At 38.4% G+C, this 25,990-nt stretch overlaps 1 protein-coding gene across 5 annotated transcripts; it reads left to right on the forward strand.

The window, feature by feature from the left end:
- Window positions 1-311: 311 nt before the first annotated feature.
- On the forward strand, window positions 312-12,750 carry LOC124155375 (elongin-C). Of its 5 annotated transcripts, none has more exons than XM_046529139.1 (4): window positions 312-422; window positions 640-680; window positions 776-966; window positions 9,978-12,750. In XM_046529139.1, the coding sequence occupies exons 2-4, from the start codon at window positions 651-653 to the stop codon at window positions 10,117-10,119; spliced, it is 363 nt and encodes a 120-aa protein (XP_046385095.1). In that variant the 5' UTR covers window positions 312-422; window positions 640-650; the 3' UTR covers window positions 10,120-12,750. The 5 variants fall into 5 exon arrangements, with proteins under 5 accessions (XP_046385095.1, XP_046385098.1, XP_046385099.1 ...); XM_046529142.1 differs by having other exon boundaries at window positions 313-465; XM_046529143.1 differs by having other exon boundaries at window positions 313-443.
- Window positions 12,751-25,990: the final 13,240 nt, after the last annotated feature.

Consider the following 25,990-nt stretch of genomic DNA (forward strand, 5'->3'; position numbering starts at 1 on the left):
GGTTTTACCTTTATTTTCGCCGTTTGCATTGTTGTCATGCCTAGAAAATTTGTACTTATGTTACTGAAGGTTTCGAAAATCAATATCACCTATCCGAAAATTACCAACATTCTTCGCTTACCAAAAAAACGAAGAAATTTTACCACATCTCCTTATGGGAAAACGGAGTATTTACACCGAAAATGGCGGACGTCGTGGTTGCCATAGTGGAAGCCTATGCGACTACTCGACATGATGAGAGAGTAGTGTTGAGAGAGCAATCTAGAGGACTCTGTCCCATGCTGCCTTGTGCTGCCTCTGCTGGCGGATAATGGGTCATGTTGTTTCCTTGTTTCCGTAAACAGCTGAAGCGCTGGGTCGAAATTACGTGCTGATGTTATTTGTTTGAGGTGAGGTATTCCTCACCAAGATCCAGTAAGGAGGTATTTTGGGGCCAATTCTGTGTACATATTTATTTTCTCTAAGGTCTCATCTTTTTCTGCACACATTTTGTTCACTGAAACATTTTTCGATGCCAAACGGTCTTGCTATTTTTGGTAGTGTTAGCCGGATAAAGTCATTAGTCATGATTTCTGTTATGTTGATTTATTCTTAACTTGTTTCTTTAATTTTTTGAAATTCGGATTTACATTTCGTTAGGTCTTGCAACCATGTCTGGAGATATGGCAGATGATAAAAAGGTGAAATAGAAATTTATACCTACTTTGCTTCACTTAAGATTTGTCCTTCATGGCGTAGACAAATGCCAGCCTTAACATCCTTTTTCCTTTGTTAGGAAGAGGAGAAGGTGTATGGAGGATGTGAAGGGCCCGATGCAATGTATGTGAAGCTAATATCATCTGATGGCCATGAATTCATCGTGAAAAGAGAACATGCATTGACCTCGGGAACTATCAAAGCCATGCTCAGTGGTCCAGGACAGTTCGCCGAAAACGAAACCAATGAAGTGAACTTTCGCGAAATACCGTACGTATTTTTTAAGTACAATTATGCTTAGACTAACTTATTTCCTTCTTTATAAGGGCAATACAATGTATTACATATTAAAATAGGGATTTTCATCAATTCACTCGTCAACGTGTACTTTGAATTTGTCATAAACGTAACTTTTATTACTGATTGTCCCACGTATCGGTTTTGTGATGCTAATGCACTATGGATTTAGTTTTATACTAACTATATCTAACGGGGTTTACTCCCGTAAAGTAAATAATATTATTTATTATTAATAATGCATATTTGATAAAAATTTGAATCCTCTGGTGTTTCTTAACACCCGTTACTATTTTATTACGTGTTCGACCGTATATTTTAGTGTAGTTAATTGTTTTAATATATTTTCTGTGATTTGATTTGTTGAATCATTTCGAACCTAATGACATTGAAGGTGTATAGAGTCTTAGTTATCTTTCTGCCGAAGTATTTAATAGGAGGAAATTTGATACAAGATAATAATGAACCAAGTAAGCCGCGCAGCACAGCTAGCTAGAGAAGCAAGGCTGAACGGCTGGTAGAATGTTGCACAGGACAACATCACAAACCGGAAAGTGGAATTCACCTGATATTACAGAAGTTGAAAATCTTATTCAGAGGAAAGCTAAAGTTAGCCATCTGTATGAAAGTAATAAGTTGACTCCATTGCACTATGCTGCAAAATTGGGTTTTAAAGATTCAGCAGAAGTGCTCGTAGAAGGGGATTTAAGCATTATTTATGGTAATTAAAGGTCATGGAAGAGCAAGGGCACAGCTTTATAATCATCAAGCAGATTGGATATTTGTTAAAAATGTCGAGGCCTATGTAATATTGAGAAATCTCCTTGAGGAGCGTAATTTCAGTGCCATGATGGACGAGAAGGAAGAATTGTTGATTGGAAAGATGAACATAGAAATGGGCCAATGAAGGCAACAAACTATTGCTCCGTGCATTGAAAAAATGTTGAACTAAGGTGGAAAAAAGCAGAGGACACAATGGGCAGAAACCAGCTGCAAGAAAGCATGTAGAAAGGGATGTGCATAGTCTAGTTGGGCCCAAGATCATGGCAGCTCTTGGCCGCTATCCATGCTGTTGGCTGGGAGCATAATATCTGCATTGGGCTGATATCTGTGTTGAATATGTTAATTGAAAGTGCTTTTAGAAATCACATCAATGTACGGTATATGTCTGAATATAGTCCCCCCTTTGTTCCAAAAATGCCTGTGGTAAAAGTAAAGGGGGGGACTACATATATTCAAACGCATTTTTTTATCTTTTCCTAAAACTGAAGCCTTAAAATTAGGGGAGGGGGACTATAATCCGACAACTACGGTAATTGCTGCACTTTAATCAATGTCAGGCTTAATCAATGAATCATGAGGGAAGGGGCCTGCTGTAGCGATTTACAACAAATTGGATGGCAAATATACCTCCTTGAAATACAGTAAACTTTCGATTATATGAAGTCAGTGGGACCGGTAAATTGGCACTTCGTAAAATCGAGTTTCGTAATTTGAAACCTTTTTCATAAGTGATGAAAAAATGTTTGCTTTTGTTTGCTCCGCCCTTTTTTGTCTTTAGTGACCTTATTTAAACGTTTTCAGTGGTTATTCACGGTAGAATTCTTAGTAAAAGCTTTTTGCTATCAATTTATGCTCTGAAAGATCGTTAAATAATTACATATACCACCATAAACTTCCCATTTCTTGTACTTCATTATCAATGATCGCTTAAGATTTTTTCCGGACCAGTTTAGGAAACGTAATCAAATAATGAATTGCAAAGTTTATTATTAGAATTTAATGTTATAAATTTGTGGTTAGGAGCGAATAGCAACTATTAAGTATGCTTAAGATAGATATTTGTTTCCAACACCTACGGAATTTTAGCGACAGCCGGCCTAACCGCCATTTATGTCGCCCTCTATCGCTCAGTGACGAGAAAAAAAGAAAAACAAAGTTCATAGCCTATTTCCAAAATAACCTTCGTTAATTGATATTTTGAGCTACTTCGTATTTTCAGCAGAATGTGCTCTCTTTTCAACTAGTTATTATCACTGAGATTCAGTTACGATCATAAATTACATAGGATATGATTATCTTCTGGCGAATATTTGAAGTAAATTCTGATTGAGTTTTCCGTCCGACCACTGTGCTCCATCATCTTTGCAGACGTTGCTATAAAAGACTTCATTCTTCATCAGGACCATATTATTCATACCGGGTGTGAGGTGACATGTTCATATAGTATGTCTCTCTTCTTTTATGCTGACAGGAGCAAGGTTCCAACCGGAAAACGACAGGAGAAACATCTTCCATTATCGGAGAAATAAAGAGAGAAACGTTATTATCCACATTCATCGTTTTCCTACAAGAGATGTTTTATCATTTCTCAATGTGGTGAAGTATTGGTTCACTTGCGTCAATTTCCAAAAATGATACGCAAAAACCTGTACCTAAACCTCATTTAGTTTTCGTGTTTCTTTCTCCGCCGTATTGAAAGTTATACAAAGGATCATTGACATAGAGAAAAGATTTTCTTAGTTTTAGCACTAAAAGTAGTTGTGCCATAATCGTAAATAAATATAGTGTGGAAAGAGCAAAGAAAATAATTGAATTTAAATTGAAAAGTCAGCAGAGAAGAAGAGAGACAATTTATAAGCACGGCACCATTTCCCCGACAATGGAAGATACTTCTCCAGCCTCTCTCCGGTTAAAAACTTACCCCTGTTGCCGGTAAAGATGAACCATGCCTTTCTCCACAGTCGGAGAACATTCCCAATGGGTGGGGTGAATAAGAGTGGGATGGGGATTGCCTGAGGAAAGAAGTGTGGTCAGCATAAGGAGTGGTGAAGGGGGCAGGAGAAAGAAGGGTGAGGAAAGGGCCTTCAGCTCTGCCTCAGAATACGTTGGGGGCCATATTTTTTATGACGCACTCAAGCTCCGTGACCTTAGGGAGGGAGTGAATGGGCAATGCTGGGGAAGAAGAGGTTTGGGATGCGTAAGGTGGGTGTCAGCGAGATCAGCCAAAGGTGGCAGGAGGGAGTAAACCAAGGCTTTGGAAAGAAAGATCTCTCGGCATGGGAGAACGGGGAAGCGCGTGAGAAGAAAGTTCATGGTTAGAGTTACAAGTGCATTACGAGTAGCCTGAAAAATAAAGAGAGAGAGAGAGTGGTAAGAGGCGTATAGATAGACAAGCCTTTCTTGTCGTCATAATGAGGAACTTGCATGGGTCGTAGATTGCTCTAAAAACTATTTTGAATAAGTCAAATGGATACATTAGGTCGCAAAAATACCTTCAGTTTCTCCATTCAGCATCAAAAGAAATAAAAAAATTGCATTTAAAATCGAGAAAAATTTCTCTGAGCCGACCACTGCGCGAAGACACCCGAGCGTTGCCGAGGCCAGGCGTGACGTCATAGGTGCCTAAACAACCGTAGGGAGTTGGGAAATACGCTGAGCGCATGGTGGAAAATTTGTTTTGAGGGAGTATTTAGCCGCTCATCGTCACTTTATTTTGTTCTGTTATTCTTGGGCAAGTTTTCCTATTGCTATTGTGCCTAGATTATTACTTGGGATATTAATAATGCGGCATCGGGATGATGAAGTACAAGCGTTTCACCTCGTATGTTTTAGTGATCAGAAAAATGGATGATAACGTTGCCACTCGTTCGAATAGTACACCTGAAATTCATCTACATCTACATAATACCCCGCAAGCCGCCTAAAAGGCGTGTGGCATGGGGTGTTAGGACACCAGCCTTTTTTTTTAGGACACCAAAAATTGATGCCACGACCCTCATGGAATTTGTTAAGACAAATTATTGCTATACGTCGGCGGCAAATCGAGTTGTAAAAGAAACTTTAAATACTGAAGGATAACGATCGTAAGCTGTGCTGTTGAATTTGGCAACACCGAATTAACGGAGAAGGTAGTCCTATCCGTCCTACGGTACGATTTCACAGCAAAACAGTCTGCACACAATCCACATGTGAGATCGCGAATCGGTTCCGCTGCCAACACACACACAAGCTATAACCTATTTCAATAATATAGGTAAATCCATAAATAATATACTAGCATATACCATAAAAATATAGTGGGAAATAGGCAAATACTCTTATCAAAAACTGGATGTCACTGTCACATTCTTATATTCATCTCACAACTTACAATAACAGAACTCGTTATGATGAAAACAACTATTTATTCACTGATTTAAACCCTTAAATTAGCCCACACAAGTGACACAGGTGACTTTTCTCACTACTATTCATTGAAATAATGGAATAACAAACTTAACTCGCAGTTTTTATTTCAATAGCGTGATCGTGAAATGTCATATCTACGGTGAACAACGGAGATTAGCACGCCACTGACAATTTTTACACTACTGTTAGACATTTATCGATAGCGTAATAGCACTTTTTACAATTCAATCACGATGGAACACTGATAACTCTTGGCCGATATTGTTCAACCTTGTCAAACGTTGTGCATTACAACCAATGGAACGGTGATTATTAGTAGTAGCTTAACGGGAGATGTCACGTTGAAAATAACACTATTTTGGCACAAAAATGTTCCTTGCTGTCTCCAATCAGCGAGCAAAAGTTGTATTGACTGGAACTCACCCCATAATACAAGCACAGACAGTCCTAAACGACGAATTCTCCGATACCTACGAATAAACGGATGAATTTATTGTATATAAAAGCTTAGCGGACATTAGTAAACATCAAAATCGTTCTAATTACATACTTAAATGAATGATATGCCGTCGATAACATCAACTTACAATTAACGTATCCCCCTTCCAATGACCGTGGCTCAGACTACTACAACGATGTTATTTAGGTATTATAAAATTTTGGTTTAACTGCTCCAGTTTTATATTTTATGCCCTTACTCAGATATTAATATTATAAATAATGCAAAATATGAGGGCTTCCAAGCCTCTATCGTCGGATATTTATCTTTAACTATAAAATAATCAACACGTCTAACAAACGAAGCTCTCACAACTGCTAGCAACGATTAGGCATGGGCAAAAAATACCGGTATTCGGTAGTACCGAGTACTATTTTTTTTCTACTTTGGTAGTACCGGCCAGTATTTTTTTAGTGGTACTACCGGAGTATCGGTACTAGAAGTACCGGTATTTCGACGGCGCTGCCATCTTATGTATTATCAATCAACTACCTACCCAGCTACTTCAACAATTGAGTGTTGATAATATATCAAGCGAAGAAGGCCATTTCCAAGAAATAAACACCAATTCACAATGATTTTGAGCAAGAAGTGTTTATTTATTAATTAATGTCAAGGATATTTCTCAAGAAATCATAACAACAGACAAGAAAATGTAGATGTAGACTTATGCAATAAGTGCACAACTTCTATTTAAGCTCACTAAAAATAATACCATCTGTTTATTTTAATGTAAACTGATTATAGGCTAAGCTTGTTTACAATAGTCATCAACTAAAAATGTTCATCCGTTTCTCGGTTTTTTACATACAACCTATCAAGTGCACCACCAAAAGAAGACCAAATCAATTTTTCTCCTTAATTATTAAGATGTGTCCTCCTTCCTTAGTTTCTTTCTTGTTTTCTCATCATTTAACGGTACTTTTACATAATTGTGAGTTCGAGACAATTGTTATCATTATTGATATAGAAGATATTTATTTACTCAAACAAGGCAAGAAAAGTAAAAGTTATATCGAAATCCACATATGTATTTCTTTAACTGAAATAAATGGAACAGCGACCTACACGTCACATTTTATTCGATCGCAGTATTTTAGCCATAACTAACACCAATTCTTGTTGTGTAAAATCATAAAATTAAATGTCTTAACATTATAGGGGCTTTTTCTAGGTAATCTTAGACTGAAACGTAAGCTCTGTGAATAAGAAAACTTTTTATTATAAGTTCGATACCTCCACTGCATAAACGCTCAACAATCACCCACCGAAGCAAATCCGCTCATCTAGATAGGCCTTGTAGTACTAATTAAATAAAGTAAAGTAAATGAAATGTAAAAGTAATGAAAGTAATGTATGTAATGAAAGTAAATGAAACTAAGTAAATGAGCGGATTCTATTAGGTGGCCGATTGTTGAGCGTTTATGCAATGGAGGTATCGAGTTCTCTGCAGAAGACGTTCTAATGTTGGTCTCGAGTCCGAAAAAAACCGTTGGCTTTCGGAAAATAAGTCATCTGATAGAGTTCCCGAGAGAACTTTACACTTCATATACGCCAGGAAAACAGCAAAATTTAATGGTATGCACCAAAATCATTGCCTTTAAAAACGTCATCGCTATCACCCTTCTCACTATTAGATAATCTATCCTCCATGTATTTTTCCGATAAATTTTCGAAAAAAAAATCCAGTAAATGATTTTTTTTAGTGTATTCTTGCTGTATGTTACGCTAATTTGCCGAAATACCGGATAATTAGGGCAATACAAGCGTTAAATCTTGACTTATTAACATATTTTATCAATTATGAAAGTACCGGTATACCGGTATTTTTTCGCCGGTACTACCGGGAGAGTACTATTATTGCTTTTTAATACTCATCACAAAAATACCGGTACTTTTTCAAGTCCCGCCCATGCCTAGCAACGATTACAAACAATCACAACAATAGCTTCGCGTGATGTTTAGGCACCTTTGACGTCATCGAGGCTTCGTCGGCAGTGGCTTGGGGGGTGAGGGAGTTTTTCCCGCGCTTTAAAATTCGTTATATTAATCATTAAATAACTCGCGAAGGAAAACTCAGATTTACATGCGGTTTTCTTTGTTGTATTCAGAAAATAATTTTCTGTCCGCCTATGAAATAAAAAAAAATCATGCAAGTTCCCCATTTCCCTTCTTTTAGGTAATTTTTGTAGTGTATTTCTGTCTCTATTTCCATCTATTTCCTCTTCAGAGAGTCAAGTGCTTGCTTTGGAGCACCAATGCATTTAAATGTTCTGGTGGGTGGTTGACTAATTTTAAATCAAGATTCAATATTGTATCTCTGAAAATAAGTGGGGAGGAAGGCTCTGTTAAAACTGAAATTATTGATAAATGGCACATCGATAACGATGATATACTTCAAGAATATAGTCCCAGAGATCGCTACAATTTTGATGAAACTGGGCTATTTTTTAATGCATAACCTGACCCAACCCTGGGTTTCAAAGGGCAAAGGTGCCATGGGGGGAAAAAGAGTAAAGTGTGTGTTACTGTGGGGCTGTGCGTCAACCAAATGAGTACGGACAAAATCAAGCCCATTGTCATTGGGAAATTTGAAAGGTCACGGTGCTTAAAACATGTAAAATTGGAAGCCCTCCCAGTTTTTTTACCATGCAAATAGCCCTTCCAGGATGATATATTGCTCACGGCACTTACAAAAGAAGGTGTATAGCTCCTCTTCAACCTCCGCAAACTTGGCACAGCTCAGATATTTCCTTTTCAGCGAAGCACCCGACCCGACTTTTTCTTGTAGTTTGCCGCTGCTTGCTAGAAATGTCGACAAAGTCGACAGTGGGATTCCAAACTTTTCCGCTATTTCACTTTTAGTTAATCTCTTCGCCTCCACCTCTTCATTAATTTTCATTTTTATTTCTAAAGATAATACTATTCTTTTTTATTTTAGCTGTGAAGGCTCCGTGTCCCCAAATTTCAAACACACTCGCAAAGAAAACGTTACTATTGCAGATCCAGAGAAGCACTGGTTGTTGCTTACGCACTCGCAAGGCACAGACTGAAGCCCTTCGCACCCTCGTGAATTTAGCACAAGCCCATCCCGTACGATTCAGCACTTTCAGGATGAAAGACAGCCAGACCCTTGTGGATAGATACCAATGTGCTTGGGCGAAAACTTAATGCACAGATTCATGAAATCTCCGTTTGAATTAGCAATAGAGGAGCCATTTCTCCCTCAATATAGTCTCGTGTATAAAATATGATATCATCAGCGATATCCTTACTACTTCTCCCCATCTCTCGTCGCTGACAACCGCTGTATTTTCCCCGACCTCCCTCCCTCCGAAATGGAACGTTGCGTCTAAAATGAAATATATTTCCTCTATCATCGAGTGAATTAATTCACTTCCTTCCTCATATTTCCAACTGTTGATCAGAAAAGTGTTGTCACGAGGTTATTATTATAGATTATTAACCCGCTCGAACGTTGAAATTTGAGTATTTTTATGGACTTGTGACATATTCATGGTATGATTCAATTACGTAGGGTTTAAGTAGGTGTGTAAGAAATACCCTGGGTGACCTTCCTGACATGTTAAACTACGAATTATTGTTGATGCGATGTTTACGAACAGGCACGTAAATAGGGGCATTATGTCAGTCGCGATATTTTTACTGAACTCCTACCTCCCTTAAATTCGCACCGTGAGGTTTTTGGCAACCCATTTCTCTCCAAAGTTGCATTATCATGTACGATTTTGAACTTTTGATGGACCACAGTCGAAAGCGCTGATTATTTAGCTACTTACGCCGGCATAATTAGTTTTGTTGACAAATTTTTCGCCGTAGTTCGTATACACGAATGCCATTTGCTCCTGGGGACCGAGCTGGGATTCGTAATTTCAAAACATTTAGTATAATCGAATAGTGCCATGTATTTACCATAGGCTTTTCGGCGGGACCGCAATATCACTTAGTATAATCAAAAACTTCATAAAATCCTGCTTCGTATAATCGAGAGTTTACTGTAATACATTCATTTGCTGACCATCATGGTGGTTGGATGATGGCGGAGTAATGCATAGAGAGACACTTTCATTTTTCATGTGTACTTAAATGTGAAAAATGCTGATCTCTTTGTGTGTGAGAGTTGAAATTTGTCAAAGATTAGTGCGCGAAGTGTGTGCGTTAAATTGTATATTGCGCTGCTCACTCCTTGTGGTGGAAATCTTTATGTTAGTGCTAGAAACTTATCCTTCTAGTGCTTTGCTGATAATTGCATGTTCTCTCCTCTCTTTGTTAGGTCTCATGTGCTGCAGAAGGTGTGCATGTACTTCACATACAAGGTCCGCTACACCAACAGCTCCACGGAAATCCCAGAGTTTCCAATTGCTCCTGAGATTGCCCTGGAACTCCTCATGGCAGCCAACTTTCTCGACTGTTAACTCTTATGCATCCTATCTAACAAGTGGTTATAGAATTTGATTGCATAAACTAAGAAAATCAATGTTATCTTGTATTGTGCATTTTTGCATAGAAATCCTTCAATTGGTGGAGAGCCCCCTAAGGGTCTCCCTGTTTGCTTGAGACATCCATCGGAAATATCCAATGGTCTATTAAAAACATGCCTCATGAGTAGAATGAACTGCAGTCTATCACTCAGAATGTATTCCTCAGTTCATACATTTTTTAAGCTGTTAAGTAATCATATTTCATTAGAGTGTATGAACTGTTGGGTGTGGATAATCTACCGTGATATTCTGTTTCTTCCCTTGTTTAAGCAAACATGTCATTTAATTTGAAATCACTAGAGGAATGTCATCATTAGACTTTATCCTGGCATTTGATTTTATTTTTCCTTGTTTCGTGGAAAGAAGGCATTTTTTTAGTGGTTTTCTATTCATATCTCATATACATGAGTAACTCTTGTTATGATATGATGGAAGGATCACCAACCTGAATATCAGCGGCAAATTTTTATTATGGTATTTGTTTCTGCTTCAGTTAGACTGCAAATTGTTGAATGAAGGATTTTCTTGAATTACTTCCTTCAGTAGACTGTGCTGAGCGTGATGATTGCAACAGATAAATCCTCAAAGTCTGAAATGGCCAAAATTTCCACAGTCGAGATGGTCCTTGGGAGTGTGTGTCCTCGAACTGCTCCCGATGCGAATGATTGAGGGGTGCAGAAGGACTGATTAGGCCCTGTGGGCAGCTGCTTGACTGTGGTGCCTTCGCTATATGGTTTGCACATCATTAATGGTCATTGCTGGTCATGCAAGTTATTAAACTGGTGAATAAATAGTGATGTAATATGACGTGCATTTGTGTATTAAAATTTTTGTAAAAGTACTTTTAGGAAATTTGTAGTGATTATTTATTAATGTTTGTCTTCAATACGTAACTTGCAATCATCACCTGCTTTCAGCCCTGCATTTCCACCACTTTTGGAAGTGATGATGTGCATCCAAGTCTTGTTGAAATTTGTTGTCAGGACATGGCTACTTTGTCCCATAATCATCGCACACCCATGCTGCGTTTCAAACTCCCAACTTGAGCACTCGTAGCTATTTCTCACAAGTGAAGTGCGATTATTATTGAACGATATTTCTGTGTGTGGAATTATGTACCATACTCATCTGTGTGTTGAGATTTTCTATTGGAATCATATTTGTGGCTGCAAGATGAAATAAATCTGCCGTTTAATCAGTGGGCGTGGGAATGTTACAAATCCCTATTTCTTTTCTATTTTCGCAGCATTTGCAGAAGCTGAAAGCTGAAATGTCTTACTTGAGGCCTTTGCTTTATAATTCAGTGCAGATAATTCTTATATGCATTCCCTGTGTCTTTTCATTTTATTTAAACTGTGATTATAATGTCATCAAGGATTTCCCCGTGTCCCATCTCGGGAGCGTTCTACTCATCTCTGGCCTCTCTTCTTCTTCATCCCAATTTCACTGTTTCACGCCCTCACTCCACCCATAGTTGTGTCTCTTTCTCATTAGTTGATCCGTGTAAGTGCGTAAAACATTTCTCTTCCCATGAAAATGATCCTTTCCGATTGCTACTCTTGATTTGTTCCCAACATCTCTATTCCCATCCTTCATCAGCATCTTCCAAAAACTTTTTCAAAATTCATGGAAATGAAGGCTAAGAGTGTGGGGAGCATGCTGATGGTAGATTTAAGATAGGTATTGCATTGCGTGAAAAGCACATTGGTTTCCCAAACATTGGCACTCCTGCCATTCCTTTGCTGCCAGCGTTGAATGCTATCGGGTGTGCCAACACCTGTACCAAGCCCCCAGTACTCACTCCACAGGACTGAGAATAATTCTATATGTTTCTCCATCAAGTTTTCTTAAGGTGTTAGGTATTGTTCTATTGTACTGATTAATTGATTTATGTTGCAACAATGAGTGAAATAATTTATTTGAAAAGGATTATTAAGCCATAAGCCTCCTTATTTGCTATGTTTTTTTTCCTTGAGGCCATAGTAATGGGATAGAATGTGTTCAGTCTTGATCTGGTATTTCAGGGATTGTCAATTTTTTGTTTCAATCTATGCATAAATTGAACAGTAAAGCGAAATTGTGTGTCCGTTTATCACTGAGCTGTAGTAGTCGAGAGTAGTTGTACAGCCGTTTGATTACCGAGGAGAAAAAGGACTTGTATATAATGATCACAGTTGGAAGAATGCTGTGCATTACTGATGAAGGGAAGACAAGCACCTAATTTGTTGTCCTTATGTAGCAAAAGCCTTCTCTCCTTTCACTCCTATGCCTTTAAGCACGTAGCTACCAGTTGAAATGACTGGATTAATGCCTTTGAATGAGTCCTGCTGTAGCATAAAGGATGCCTACCACACATGTATGTTATATTGGAATATTTGTCTCATTAAGAGTGAATCTCATGACTAACATATCTCAGAATTGGGCAATTGTGTGAGTGCGCGCGCGTGGAAATGAATTCATTATGATGTGTACCAGTTGAGAGGGCTAAATGCTTTCCTGATTTCTTATGGGACGATTGTGAGAGTATGAAATCAATTTCTGAAAATAAACATTTTGTTTTTGACATATCGTGCATGATGTTATTCCCGTCATCTATGTATTTCCTTGTGATAAACACCTATATATATATCGATACCTCCACTCCACAAACACTCAACAATCACCCACCGAATCATATCCGCTCATTTAGTAGTACTACATAGATGAGTGGATTTGATTTGTTGGCCGATTGTTGAGTGTTTGTGCAGTGGAGGTATCGATATGTCTCATGTGATAATATAATCTGTAAATATTGCATTTAAAAATCTTACGGATTTGATCGGTAGAAATAAATTTTAACCCAAAACCCCTTTCTCTGTTTGTACTCAATGATTAAAATTTTACATTTGCTTCGAAACGTTTAAAATTGATTCAGGCACAGATTGAGCCGTAGTTCTCATTAATTAGCTAATCCTTGGTTACGTATTGGAACTCTCAGATCTCAAGCAAGTCCCTGGCTACACACCCTGGTTGGTGGCCTGTGGCGAAGGGTGGGGGGGGGGGGGGGGGGGGGGGGGGGGGGGGGCAACCTCTGCCTTGCCACATGTTGTCTCTGGGCTTGCATTCACATCTGGAGTTACACATTTGCCATTACATAAAATTTGGCTTATGAATTTATAGTTTAACTTGTTATCTGAATGTGGCATATTTATATTTCTCTTTAATAATTAAATCCTCCTGTCCTGAAACTATACATGGAGAAATTAACTTTAATGGTGAGATTGTGATGTTCACTTGAGGTTGATGACCCAATTCGGATAAATGTTGCAGCTTACAAGTATGGATACGGGATGTTGAAGTTGTTTCGGGTTTCCCACCGGTTGAGGTTCTCCATCTCTGCTGACGTTTTGATGGCCATGTCGTCCATCATAACATTGTATGTATATATAACATGTACAATACATATGGGCATTGCATTAAGTGGATAACCTCTAACCGGGAAAGTGAGTAAACTGCTAGGGATTCTACAGTAGGCACTGGATGAACTTAATCAGTTTGGATTTATTTATAATTATAAATGGAAACAAACATGAGTGCAAAGGTAAAAACACTGAAGGAAACACTTGCAATCAAAAATTATTTTATTGGACAGGTATTTGAACATGGGAGATTTGGATACTGGAAATTTAAAAAGTTTTGTGTTTCAATCCTAGAAAAGTTCAATGATTTATTGCTGAGAGTAGATTTTCTTGCGTGTTTGCAAATGTATATGTTACCTCTTTGGTATCACCATGCAGTTTGGAGCCCAGTTTCTGTGGACTCCTTTCTTCCTATGCCCTTGTGAAATAGAGTATTTGCATGTTTTTGGGAAGTGATCTTAAAAAATATCATCATCATTAGTCAACAATCCTAAGATTGGTTTGACGCAGCTCTCCATTTCTCTCTCCTATCCGCTAATCTCTTCATAGCTACATATTTATTCTCTTTTACATCCTTCATAACCTGTCCTATATAACTCATTCGGGGCCATCCCCTGCCCTTTTTCCCTTCCACTTGTCCTTCAACGATTGTCTTCATGAGACCATCGTGCCTCTAAATGTGGCCAAATAAGTTGTCCCTTCTTCTGCTTAATGTTTTTAGGAGGCTTCTCTTCTCTCCCACTCTCCTTAGCACTTCCTGGTCAATCCATTTTATTCATCATTCTTTGGTAGCCCCACATTTCGAATGCTTCCACTCTTGACTTCTCTGCTGCTGTCAACGTCCAAGTCTCGCTTCCATAGAGAAACATACTCCATATGTAGCATCTGATGAATTGTTTCCTTACTTCTATGCTGGTATTTTCAGCTGTAAGAAGATTCTTCTTTTTGTAGAAAGCCCTCTTCGCCTGCGCTATTCTACTGTGTATTTCTTTCTTGCTCCGTCCATCGCTGGTAATTCGGCTTCCCAGGTAAGAGAACTCGTCACCTCTTCAAGCTTATGCTTTCCTAGGTTGATGTTTGTTTTAGCCTCTTCTATTTTGCTGCAAATATTTTAGTCTTCTTTTTGTTGATTTTCAACTGATAACTGGCCATTGTCCTTTCCATGTTTGTCAACGTCTTCTTCAAATCCTTCTCTGTCTCGGCTATCACTGCTATGTCATCAGCAAATCGCAGCATACTAATTTTTTCTCCTTGGATATTGACACACGAAGCTTTCTGCTTGATTTCGTTGATGGCTTTCTCTATGTAAACATTAAAAAATAAGGGAGAAAGCGCACAACCTTGTCTCACCCCTTTTCTTATTCTTGCTTCTGCACCGATTGGTCCACATTTGATCACAGCTACTTGGTTTTTATACAAGCTATGAATAATTCTATGATCGTTGTAGAGTACGCCGATTTCTTTCAAGATTCTAAGCATTGAATTCCATTCCACGTTATCAAAGGCCTTCTCTAAATCGACAAATGCTATGAAGGTTGGTTTGTTTTTCTCCATTCTCTTCTCTATGATCATCCTAAGAGCCAAAATTGCTTCCCTTGTGCCCCTGCTTTTCCTAAATCCGAATTGGTCCTCATCCAGGAATTCTTCTGCTCTTCGTTCAATTCTCCTGTAAATGATTCTTGTCAGAATCTTCGATGCATGTGTCATCAGGCTTATGGTTCTAAATTCTTCGCACTTCTTAGCTCTCTTCTTTTTGGGTATGGGAATGATGATGTTCTCCTCGAATTCACTAGGTAAATCTCCTGTTGAGTACATATCGCAGATAGTTTTATACAGTTGAGTTAAGACCTTTTCTCCTGCATTTTTTATTAACTCTGCTGGAATGTCATCTATTCCTGGGGCCTTATTCTTTCGCAGGTCTGCAATGTCATCCTTTTCAACTTCACTTTCCTCTTCAAGAACTTTTGAGCTAAGTTTGCTCCGGTTGTATAATTCCTCCAGGTATTCCTTCCATCTCTCGGCTTTGTCATCGTTTTCAATTAGAATGTTTCCATTCCTGTCCCTTATGCTATTACATTTTGTGTTTCATTCCTTGAAATGGTTCCTCACTATTCTATAGGCTGCTTCCACTTTCCCTTTTACGAGGTTATTTTGTACGTCCTCACATATGTTCCTCATCCATGCTTCTCTGGCTTTCCTCGCTTGGCGGCAAATCTCGTTCCTTATTCTCTTGTAGCAAGCCTGTCCTTCCTCAGTATTCGTATTCTTATACTTTCTCCGTTCTTCAATGAGATCTAGGATTTCATCCGTGATCCATGGCTTTTTCTTAGCATATTTTCTTCTCCCTAGAACTTCTCTAGCGGCCTCCTGAAATCCACTTTTTATGATAGTCCAATTATTCTCAACTGAGTTTTCAGACTGATCTAGTCCTATCTTGCGCTCCACTACTTCTTGAAAGGCGTGTTGATTTTTTGGCTCCTTAAGTTTCTCTAATTGCCAGGTGCTCTTTGCTGATTTCTTCAATTTCTTGAACTTCAGCTGGCATTTCATCATCACTAGATTATGATCACTGTCAATATCTGCCCCCGGGTGGCTTTTACAGTCTTTTATCTGGTTTCTAAACCTCTGCTTCACTAAAATATAGTCTAGTTGAAATCTTCTTTTGTCTCCTGGCATTTTCCATGTGTATCTTCTTCGCATTTGATTCTTAAATAGAGTGTTGGCAACCACTAATTTGTGTTCTGTGCAGAACTCTAACAGCCTTTCTCCTCTTTCATTTCTATTTCCTAATCCATATTTTCCTGTTATTCTTCCATCCTGGCCTTCGCCGACGACAGCGTTCCAATCACCTAAAACAATAAGGTTTTCTTCACCCCTTACCTTTTTGATTACTTCCTTTATATCATCGTAGACGTCTTCAACTTCTTCATCCTCGTAGTCTGTCGTGGGCATGTAGACATGTACCACTACGGTATCTACCGGCTTAGTCTCAATTTTCACCATAACTATCCTTTCATTGTACTGTAGGAAGCTTTTCACACGCATTCCGGCGCTCTTTCTGAGCATTATCCCAACCCCAGCATTACCGTTATGGGATCCTGTGTGTATGATCCTATAGCTTCCACTCCAAAAGTCTCCCTCCTCAGGCCATTTCATTTCGCTGATTCCTAGCACGTCGATATTCAATCTTTCCATTTCTACTTTAAGGTTTTCTAGCTTACCGCAAGTCCTGAGTGATCTCACATTCCATGTACCTATCCTCATAACTTTATCACAATTGACCGATGTACCCTCTCGGGTAGTCCCCGCCCGGAGATCCGAATGGGGGACTAGTTTACCTCCGGAATTTTTTACCTGAGAGAATTCCATCATGTCAGACAATTTAAAGTTGGAGTAGCTGCGCCTCCTCGGGATAATAATGTGGTGGTTTCCCCTTGCCTTCCACATCGCAGTACTACAGCCATTAAAGTAAATGTTACCACGCCTGAAGTGTCGCTGTACTGACCATCGTGATCTCAACCTTCACTCATATGAAGAAGAGCTGCTGCCCTCTCCGGGTGATTGAGGCATAATTGTTGGCGGCCTCTCATCGCCAAGTCACGGCATCTTCACAGGTTTAGTGTATCATTTAGATGGCCTATCTCACCCAGGGATAGACCCATACCACCTCAGATTACCGCCGCTTTTTGTCCACGACTGCTTATTCGACAAGTAAACTTGCTTATATCGCAGCTAACCTTTATATCTAGAGGTTGACCCACCATCCGCAACCCGGTGGATGCACTCGGTGGCTTAAAGCTCAGCCGCGAGGTAAAAAATATATAGACCTGAATTAGACTAAATCCTGAGTCTGATAAGCATGCGGTGCTTTTTAAGGGAGATATTCATCATTAAAATTTTCAAAATCAACGTCGAAATATCTATAACGTGTCAATGATGAGTGTATTCTACTGGTAAACATAGATTTATATGGAGTATTTTGCGGATTACACTGGCTTGTCTCCCCTCCAAAATTGAACTTTCTCTTCAATTCACAAAAAGGTCCACCCTCTTTCATTCTATTCGGAAATCCTTCTCTCTTCCTCCCCCTCCCTCCCTTACCCAACATTCTTCTCTATAACACTTGTCAATGTCCCCTCCCTGATAATTCCTGGGAAATCTGTGATATGCTACTGTTGAATCATAAACAAATGATTTCTTGAGCGCTTCCGACTATTCCAGTTTTAATCTTATCCCAGCCTTCCTCTAAAGTTTGATTATCTGCAATATCCCAGACACTATTCTCCACTTGTTCCTGGTATTTTCCTCACCTTCCAAGTGTCATGTTTTATTTCTTTGCCTTTCTGATTTTCCTCAGTCTTATAAATCTTATGTAACAACTTGTGAGTTCTAGGTTGTCATCTAACTTCGCATCTGCCACATGGAAGTGGCTCGAGTATTTTCAAACTGTTCCAAGACATCTGTCTCACTATTATCCATTTGATCCTGGTCTCTACCATTTGTTTTTGATGAATAATTTGCACCTCCTGTCAAGGGTGGACCCAGGATCAAAACTAGAGGGGGGCAAGCCGTGGTTCTTTCAGTTGTAACACGTAAAAGGTTAAGGAAATTAAAATTTCAATAAAATTATAACAGCGCTTTATAAGTTTTTAAAATGTTTGCTCAAAAAAATTACTTTAATTTCATGCTTTATACCAATATCAGTTTTCTTGAAGGAAAATTTGTATGAAACTTTTTGAACTACATTCACTTTTGCTTCTAGGGGGGGCAGCTTCCCCACGCCTCCTGTAAAATTCTACTGCTTTCTCTCCCGAGTCGCTTTGCACATTCCTCCCATTCCTTATCATTTCCTCCAGCCATTCTCACCATATTCTTATGACAATTGTGTGTTCTAACTTGGGCCTCAGAGTTTCCTCATTTATTTCGTTCCCACTGATAACAGTATTTAAAGAAAGAGAGAGAGCATCAAGATGACTATGCCAGCAAACAAAAAGTAAAGATACAACAGGCAATAGGGTGGTTTCCTATTCATTTTTTATTGCCTAAATCGAAATATTATTACCCCTGGAGTACATACCTATGTCACACTTAGATTTTTAAATTATGATATTTAATTTTATCTATTTTGCTTAAAGGTTATTATAAAATGCACTGCCGAGCATTGCCTTATTTGTATGTAATGGCAACCCCTAATCAAGACTTATCTTAAGGGGTGTCTAATTTCACTGTTAATGTATGCATATGTTGTAATATTTTGGGGCAGTGAAATAAATATCTTTATCTTATTTTTCATGAAGTAATGAAAAGTGGAAATTTTCATGCTTGCGAAAACGCGACGGCTATGTATGAATGCTGGGAAAACCCCGTGTGAAGTTTTGCTGCTGCTGTGTGAGGCCACCTGGATGCAAGGCTATGGACACCGCTACGATGCTTGCTGCCGAGCATGGCGGTAGCGTAGAGTACCCTGCTAGCAGGTAGCGCTTGGCTTAAACAAGGATTAGTAATACCCTATTGAACGAAGCAAACTTTCCGAGCACAGGCAATTTTAATAGGTGATTATTAAGAAATGTTTCCCTGACCTCTTTGCCTCATGCATGCATTGGTAATCTCAGACGATGTAAAACTCCTATCTACTCGAATAGCATCTAGATCCCTGTGATGTCACGTGGAGTGGCATCGTATGGGCACAATCTGGCCTTTTTCAAATGAGGTTAAAATTGGCCATTAACACTCGTCTAAACTGGGATTTCTAAAACCAAATAATTTTTATACTATGAATACACTGATGGTGGGTAACAAATCGCATTCTATGCCTTTCGTTTTCTTTGATGAAGTAAACTACCCTATAGCTTAACAAAAATTAATCTACAATATTCAAGTAACTCCATGGAAGACAAATGAGAGTACAAAGATTGTAATTAGATAGCATGAGATATTAAATTTAGATCCATAGATAACAGTTTTTCCAATTTTTAATAACGTGACATGATACAAGAATGTGGACCAATTTCTGCAAACATTTTCTTCTTAATGAAGCTGCACATTTGTGGAAGAAATCCAGGTGTGCAGCAGCAGCACCACCAGTTCAGAGAAGACGGGATAGTCCACTGTAATAGGCATAGGTGGTAGAAGAGCACCATTAGCAAAAGATGGTCATAGACTGGAGACCCATGGACACAGAGAAGTCAACGTGGCCCAGAACTGTCAACGAGGCCATTCACCAATATGAAGAGCAGAAATACTTGAGCTCTTTGGCGTCACAGTTTAAGAGGGAGGAGATCAAAATGAATCTCCAAATCACAGATGGCCATAGTACACAATTAAGGTGCGACCAAATCGAACTCCAAGCACTTTGATGAATCTATGATATAAGAACATATTGCAGCTGATCAGTGAGATTGAGCTGGTAAGGAGACCAGATGACAGATCCATACTCAATAATTGGGCACACCAAAGACTTGGACAGAGTGATCATAGGGAAAGAAGAGTTGAAGTTCATCGCAGATCTGATAATGAAACCAAGGAGAGAGTTGGTAAGATCCAAATGTTTTTAGCAAACATGAAGAAGCATGAGTTGATTGGTTTGCCTATGTCATTCATCAATAAGTTGAAAAGAAGAGGGCCCAGATGGATCCCTGGGGCCGAGATAAAAACATGAAAAGGCTTAGATGTTGATCCATCACATTTTACAATCAGTGCTCTGTCATATGGAAGTAACTATCCAGCAATGCCAACAAGGAACCATGCACATCATTGCCTGCCAACTTAGCCATTAGAAGGCGATGATATTAACCTAATCAAAGGCTTTGGCAAGGTCTAAATAAATGCAGCCAACAGGGCCAGAGTCACTGATAGCAAATACGTAGGGTGTACTCATTAAGGAACTCAAGCATGTTTGAGATAGTTGAATGGTATCAGATAAAAGAATGTTGAGATGGGCAGATACACAGGTGGAAATAGAAATCGTCTAAAATGACTCTTATACACATGCTGTAGTCAAACACCACTGGAGGGATGTCATCAGGCCCAGCTTCCTTCTCGAGGTCAAGACAGACTATTCTATGTTGACAATTTCTGGGAGAGATGACATATAGATGGAGATTGATGTGTATTAATGCTGAAGAGAAGCACTCAGAGAAGAACTCATATTTTTCGTTTGCAGTTACAGCCTCTCCTGAGTCGAGAATATAAGACAATGGAATGGCAGTATATTTTTTTAAGGCTGTTGACATATGACCAGATGGATTTGATATGAACGAGAAATTATACCCCTATAAAAAAATTATACAAACCTGTATAAATTTTTTTCATAGGGGTATATCCTCAACTTACGTGATGTAAACAGGAAGTCAATCCCCCGCGAGGTCCTTGCACTAGTTTGCTCAGGTTACGAAAATCTATTAAATTAAAAGGAGTACCAGTATATATTTAAACTTTTTTCACCTCGAACTTAACGAAATTTTTCGAAAACCATTACGGAAACGAATATGAATGGATTATGTCGACAGGGATTAACTCCCAAACAATATGACTTAAATGTGAGCAGAAATCATTTAAATATTTCTCAACATCAGATGTGGGTTGCAGCAGTGGGTAGTTGATATTTTGAAGTGCATAAAGAGTAGCATCAAAACACATTTTCTCATTAAGTTCAACTCCCCATACAATTCAAATTTTCGGCGGTATCGCCCCTAAGATTTAATTACTCAATTGTTTATTTGATATCATGTTATGCAAAGCCGATAGAGTGCGATAGTTACCAATAATAGATTTCCGAGGTAAAGGATTTGGTACGCGTTATTAGGGCAATGGTTTCCCTATTGACTATTTGAAAGTGAATATCTGTCTATAGTTGTGTATATTGTTACCATTGAGTGAGAAAGTCAACTTAGAGTTTCTAGAAGCTGTGTGCCCTCTGTTGGGATCTCATTAAGTTCAGGAATCCATTCAACATGTGTGTGTGTATATACTGACAGCAATAGCTTTTCTTCAGAAATATCTCGTTTGGACGCTGTCGATGACCCTTTAATCCTCAAGGAAGGTATGTAATAGTACCCACAGTCGATAACTGAGGCATTAATGTAGTTTCTATTAGAAGTTATTCATAAGATAGCCGACAAACATCTTGTAATGGAACGGACGTGTTGATGACATATATTTCGTGAACTTGATATGCTTCGATCTATCAATCCCCTTGAGATTTATCTGCCATTAAGTGCGGATGACGCTTGCCATTATTGAATGCCTATGTGAATCCTGGTTGGTGGTTTATATAAATTAGCTATTGTGCACGCCCCTTTCACCTGCAGAAGTGAGGAGTAAGTGGCAACGGAAGATCCTGTTATCCCTTAGGCGTAGTACAGAGTATGGCCACTATTGTTGTATTTTCATTGAATATTATTCTCATTGGGGTTTCTTTTCTACGTTAATTTTTAATTGACAGGACGTTTGTCACGTCTATGTTATACGAAGGAGAAAATCAGCTCCACCTTATAATAAGTGTAAACATTTAGAGAATTGATTTTGGCATCGCGCTATTTTTATCTGTTGTGTAAAGTAAATAATAGTGTCCCATTTTAATTATCCGTCGTAGAAATTAAACTTTGTGCTTGACAAATATTTGGAACCGTGAATTTTGTGAAATTCAGAGATTTCCTCTTCCTCTATTTCCATTCGCAGTAATTTGGGTATGTTTGTATATATTTTATGTGCCAAATTGTTGTAATTTTTATTATTTTTAATCTTATACATGTTCTTACCCGTTTAAATTGTGTTGTACTCAATATTTTCCAAGTCTTCTTTATCTAGGTTTTAGGAAATACTTGCTGGATACAAAGTGAAAACTTGTGGTAGTTATAATTTACTTATTTTTTTATCTTTTAGAAACTTACATTCCAATTACATAATTAGAATGTGTGTACTTGAAAAAAAAATTTAGAGCTTTTATGACTGATAAGGAAGTAGAACTATTTTGTTATGCCTTTCTATTTTTATCGTATAAATGTTTACTTTTTTTCTGTAAATAAAAAATGAAGTTTTGTCAGGTGACCGCAGGAATATTGGTTTCTGTGAGTTTGTCAAATTCCCATCTTATATGTGCTGTGTACCTGTGTATCCTCACAGAGAATGTGCAGCGTAGTCTCTTCAAAAAATTTAAAGCAATGTTTTATGGTGAGACGATGAGGGCCATAGTAGTGTGTCAATAAGATGTCAAGGCCCTATTGGAAAAATTCAATGGGAAAAAATTCAATTGAACGGTTCAATTGAAAAAATTACAAATTCATAAATACATCCAATATGGTAAACTTATTATTAAGTAGGATATACTTAACATCTAAATTTCACGAATCCCGGATTCTGAATAAATAAAATATGTGAACAAAAATTAAAGTTGAAATATTTTTAGAAGCAGTGTCATGAAAACTTCAATTGGGCTTTTCCACATCTTACATCACTTCTCACAATCATGAATAGTTATCGAAAAGCTGTATAGTTTTTCCATGATTGTCAGAACAACAACTATACCACGAGAGCCACATCTTTTACCAGTTGAAACAACGTTGAATAGTTGTCGAAAAGAAAACGTTTTTCCGTGATTAGCGATAACAACTTCACCAACAAATATCTCACACGTCTTTATCTAAGAAAGGCTTCTTTAAAATAATAATTAATATAATTCTGGTTTTGCATTAAGCCAACATAACTTGTTTTTCACAACAGACACATGTCACTCATGTTTATACAAGAACACGGGAATTTCACTTCACACAAACAAACCTGCGTGATACACACTACTCCGACAATGCTAGTAGTTTTTTTTCGGCGACGTAACGCACGTACACATAATTAAGTTACATAAATATGCTTACATTTTAAACACAAACGTTAGTATAACCAGTCAAAAAACTGAAGGCAAACGATACATTACTAAATGAACACACTACAGCACAACAATCACATCAAGACTTCCACTATATCACTGAAGAAACACACGAATGACCTAACACAACGCTGTGGGGATCAAGCACAGGTTAAATAACAACGATACTAAATAGTCTTTTCTCCACAAGCAAAAAATTAACCACAACTGACCACAACCCAGTCAACCATGTGCACGTAAACATATGAATAACGGTATTTTTGATTTCAATTGTATATTGGAGAATTCAATTGAGTATTTGAGATTTCAATAGGATATTTGGGAATTCCATTATAAATTTGAGAATTCAATAGAATATTTGAAAATTCAATTGTATCTTTTCTTCGAATTCAATTGGATTTCCTAATATTCAATTGAATATTCGTATTTTCAATTGTAAATTTGAAAATACAATTGAATTTTTGGATATTCAATTGAAAACAAGGTAATACAATTGAAAATTGGCATTTTCAAGTGAAATCGTTTCTTTACTTCCATATTTAAGTTTCCCACTGTAAGCAGGTCTCTCTTTTGGTGGGATGCTCTCTTCACCTGGGCTATTCTGCTGATAATTTCTTTCTTGCTTCTCCCGTCACTAGTTATCTTGCTTCCCAAATAACAGAATTCATCCACCTCAATCAGTTTTTGCCTCCCTATTTTAATGTTGGTATTGACTTCTTCTCTTCTGCTGCATACTAAGATCTTGGTTTTCTTCGTGCTTATTTTCAGTTGATATGTACTCATTACCCTACCCATATTAACCAGAATATTTTTCAAATCCTTCTCTGTTTCTGCTATAACAGCTATGTCATCGGCAAATCTTAGCATCAAATTCCGATCTTAAAATTGGGGCTCCCATGTCATCAGTATCCACTTCCCTCTCGTTTTCGATTGCATTCGTTCTGAGGCGACTTCCTTTGTACAAATCTTCCAGATGTTCCTTCCATCTCTTCCCTTTTTCTTCGTTTTCAATCAATAGTTCTCTGTTTTTGTCCCTAAGGGTATTACATCTTACGCCCCTTTCCTTAAAGTGGTTCCTCACTATCCTATAAGCGGCCTCTACTTTTCCATGTTTAAGATTGTTTTGCACGTCTTCGCAAATGCTTTTCATCCACGTTTCTCTAGCCTTCCGCGCTTTACGACATATTTCGTTCCTTATCCTCTTGTAACGATTCTGTCCTTCCTCTGTTTTCGCAGCCTTGTATTTTCTTCTTTCTTCAAATAGATCTAATACTTCCTGCGTGATCCATGGTTTTTTCATAACGACTCTTCTTTTACCAAGAACTTCCTCAGCTGCCGCCTGCAGACCACTTCTAATGGTTTTCCAACTCTCTTCCATTGGTTTGTTGGTCGTATCCTCCCTTATTTTATTTTCTACAGCCTCTTTAAAAGCCAGTTGATGCTGAACCTCCCTCAATTTTTCAACCTGCCATATGTTTTTCACGGCTTTCCTCAATTTTTGAAATTTAAGGTGGCATTTCATCATAACTAAGTTATGGTCACTATCGATATCTGCCCCTGGATAACTTTTGCAGTCCTTCACCTGGTTCCTGAATCTTTGTTTCACTAGAATGTAGTCGATTTGGAATCTTCTACGGTCTCCTGGCATCTTCCACGAGTATCTTCTTCGCAGGGGCTTTTTGAATAAAGTGTTGGCAACCACTAGCCTGTGCTCCGTGCAGAATTCAAGTAGCCTTTCTCCTCTTTCATTTCGGTTACACAACCCATATTTCCCAGTTATTATTCCATCTTGAACTTCGCCGACGAAGGCGTTCCAGTCACCTAAAATAATAAGATTTTCTTCCCCTCTTACCTGCTTGATAACTTTCCGTTGTATCTTGGTAGACATCTTCTACTTCTTCGTCTTCATGATCTGCCCACATTTTATTTATTTACCCTGTCTGTGGGCCATCACATGACTTATCCATATAATCCAGAAAACATTATATTCCTGAAAAGGTGCATGGATCAAATTTGTGCAACATTTACTCATTGATGTGATGCCGAAGGTACATATATAGGGAATGATGATGATGTGATGCTGATGGGAAACACCAGGTGTCAGGAGAATCTTCTTGGGCACTTACTACCCTTCTAACCATCCCGTGTGTTTGACGGTCACTGTCGTAAGCGAGAGCTTCACAAACCTGTGTGAGTGAGTGCATTTGTCCCAGGCGGACATTTGTTCCTTGGTGCAAATCCGCGAGGTGTGTGAGTGTGTTTTTCTCAATTTTATAATTTTGTCTATATCTTGTGTGTGATTGGGTCACTGGCGTGAGCAGAGGCTTCGCGAACTTGAATGTTTGTGTGTATGAGACCTTTGCGGAAATTTGTTCCCTAGAGCAAATCTGCAAGGTGAGAGTGTGAATTGCACGATTGTTTTGTTTCATAGTGTTTTAGCTTAATTACCGTGTTTTACCTCCCTCCCCTGTCAGCCATTTTAACTTCCCACCCCCCCCCACTTTGCCCACCAAAGAGTACAGACTTG

The sequence above is a fragment of the Ischnura elegans genome, chromosome 3 (genome assembly GCF_921293095.1).
Source record: "Ischnura elegans chromosome 3, ioIscEleg1.1, whole genome shotgun sequence".
NCBI classification, from domain to species: Eukaryota; Metazoa; Arthropoda; class Insecta; order Odonata; family Coenagrionidae; genus Ischnura; species Ischnura elegans.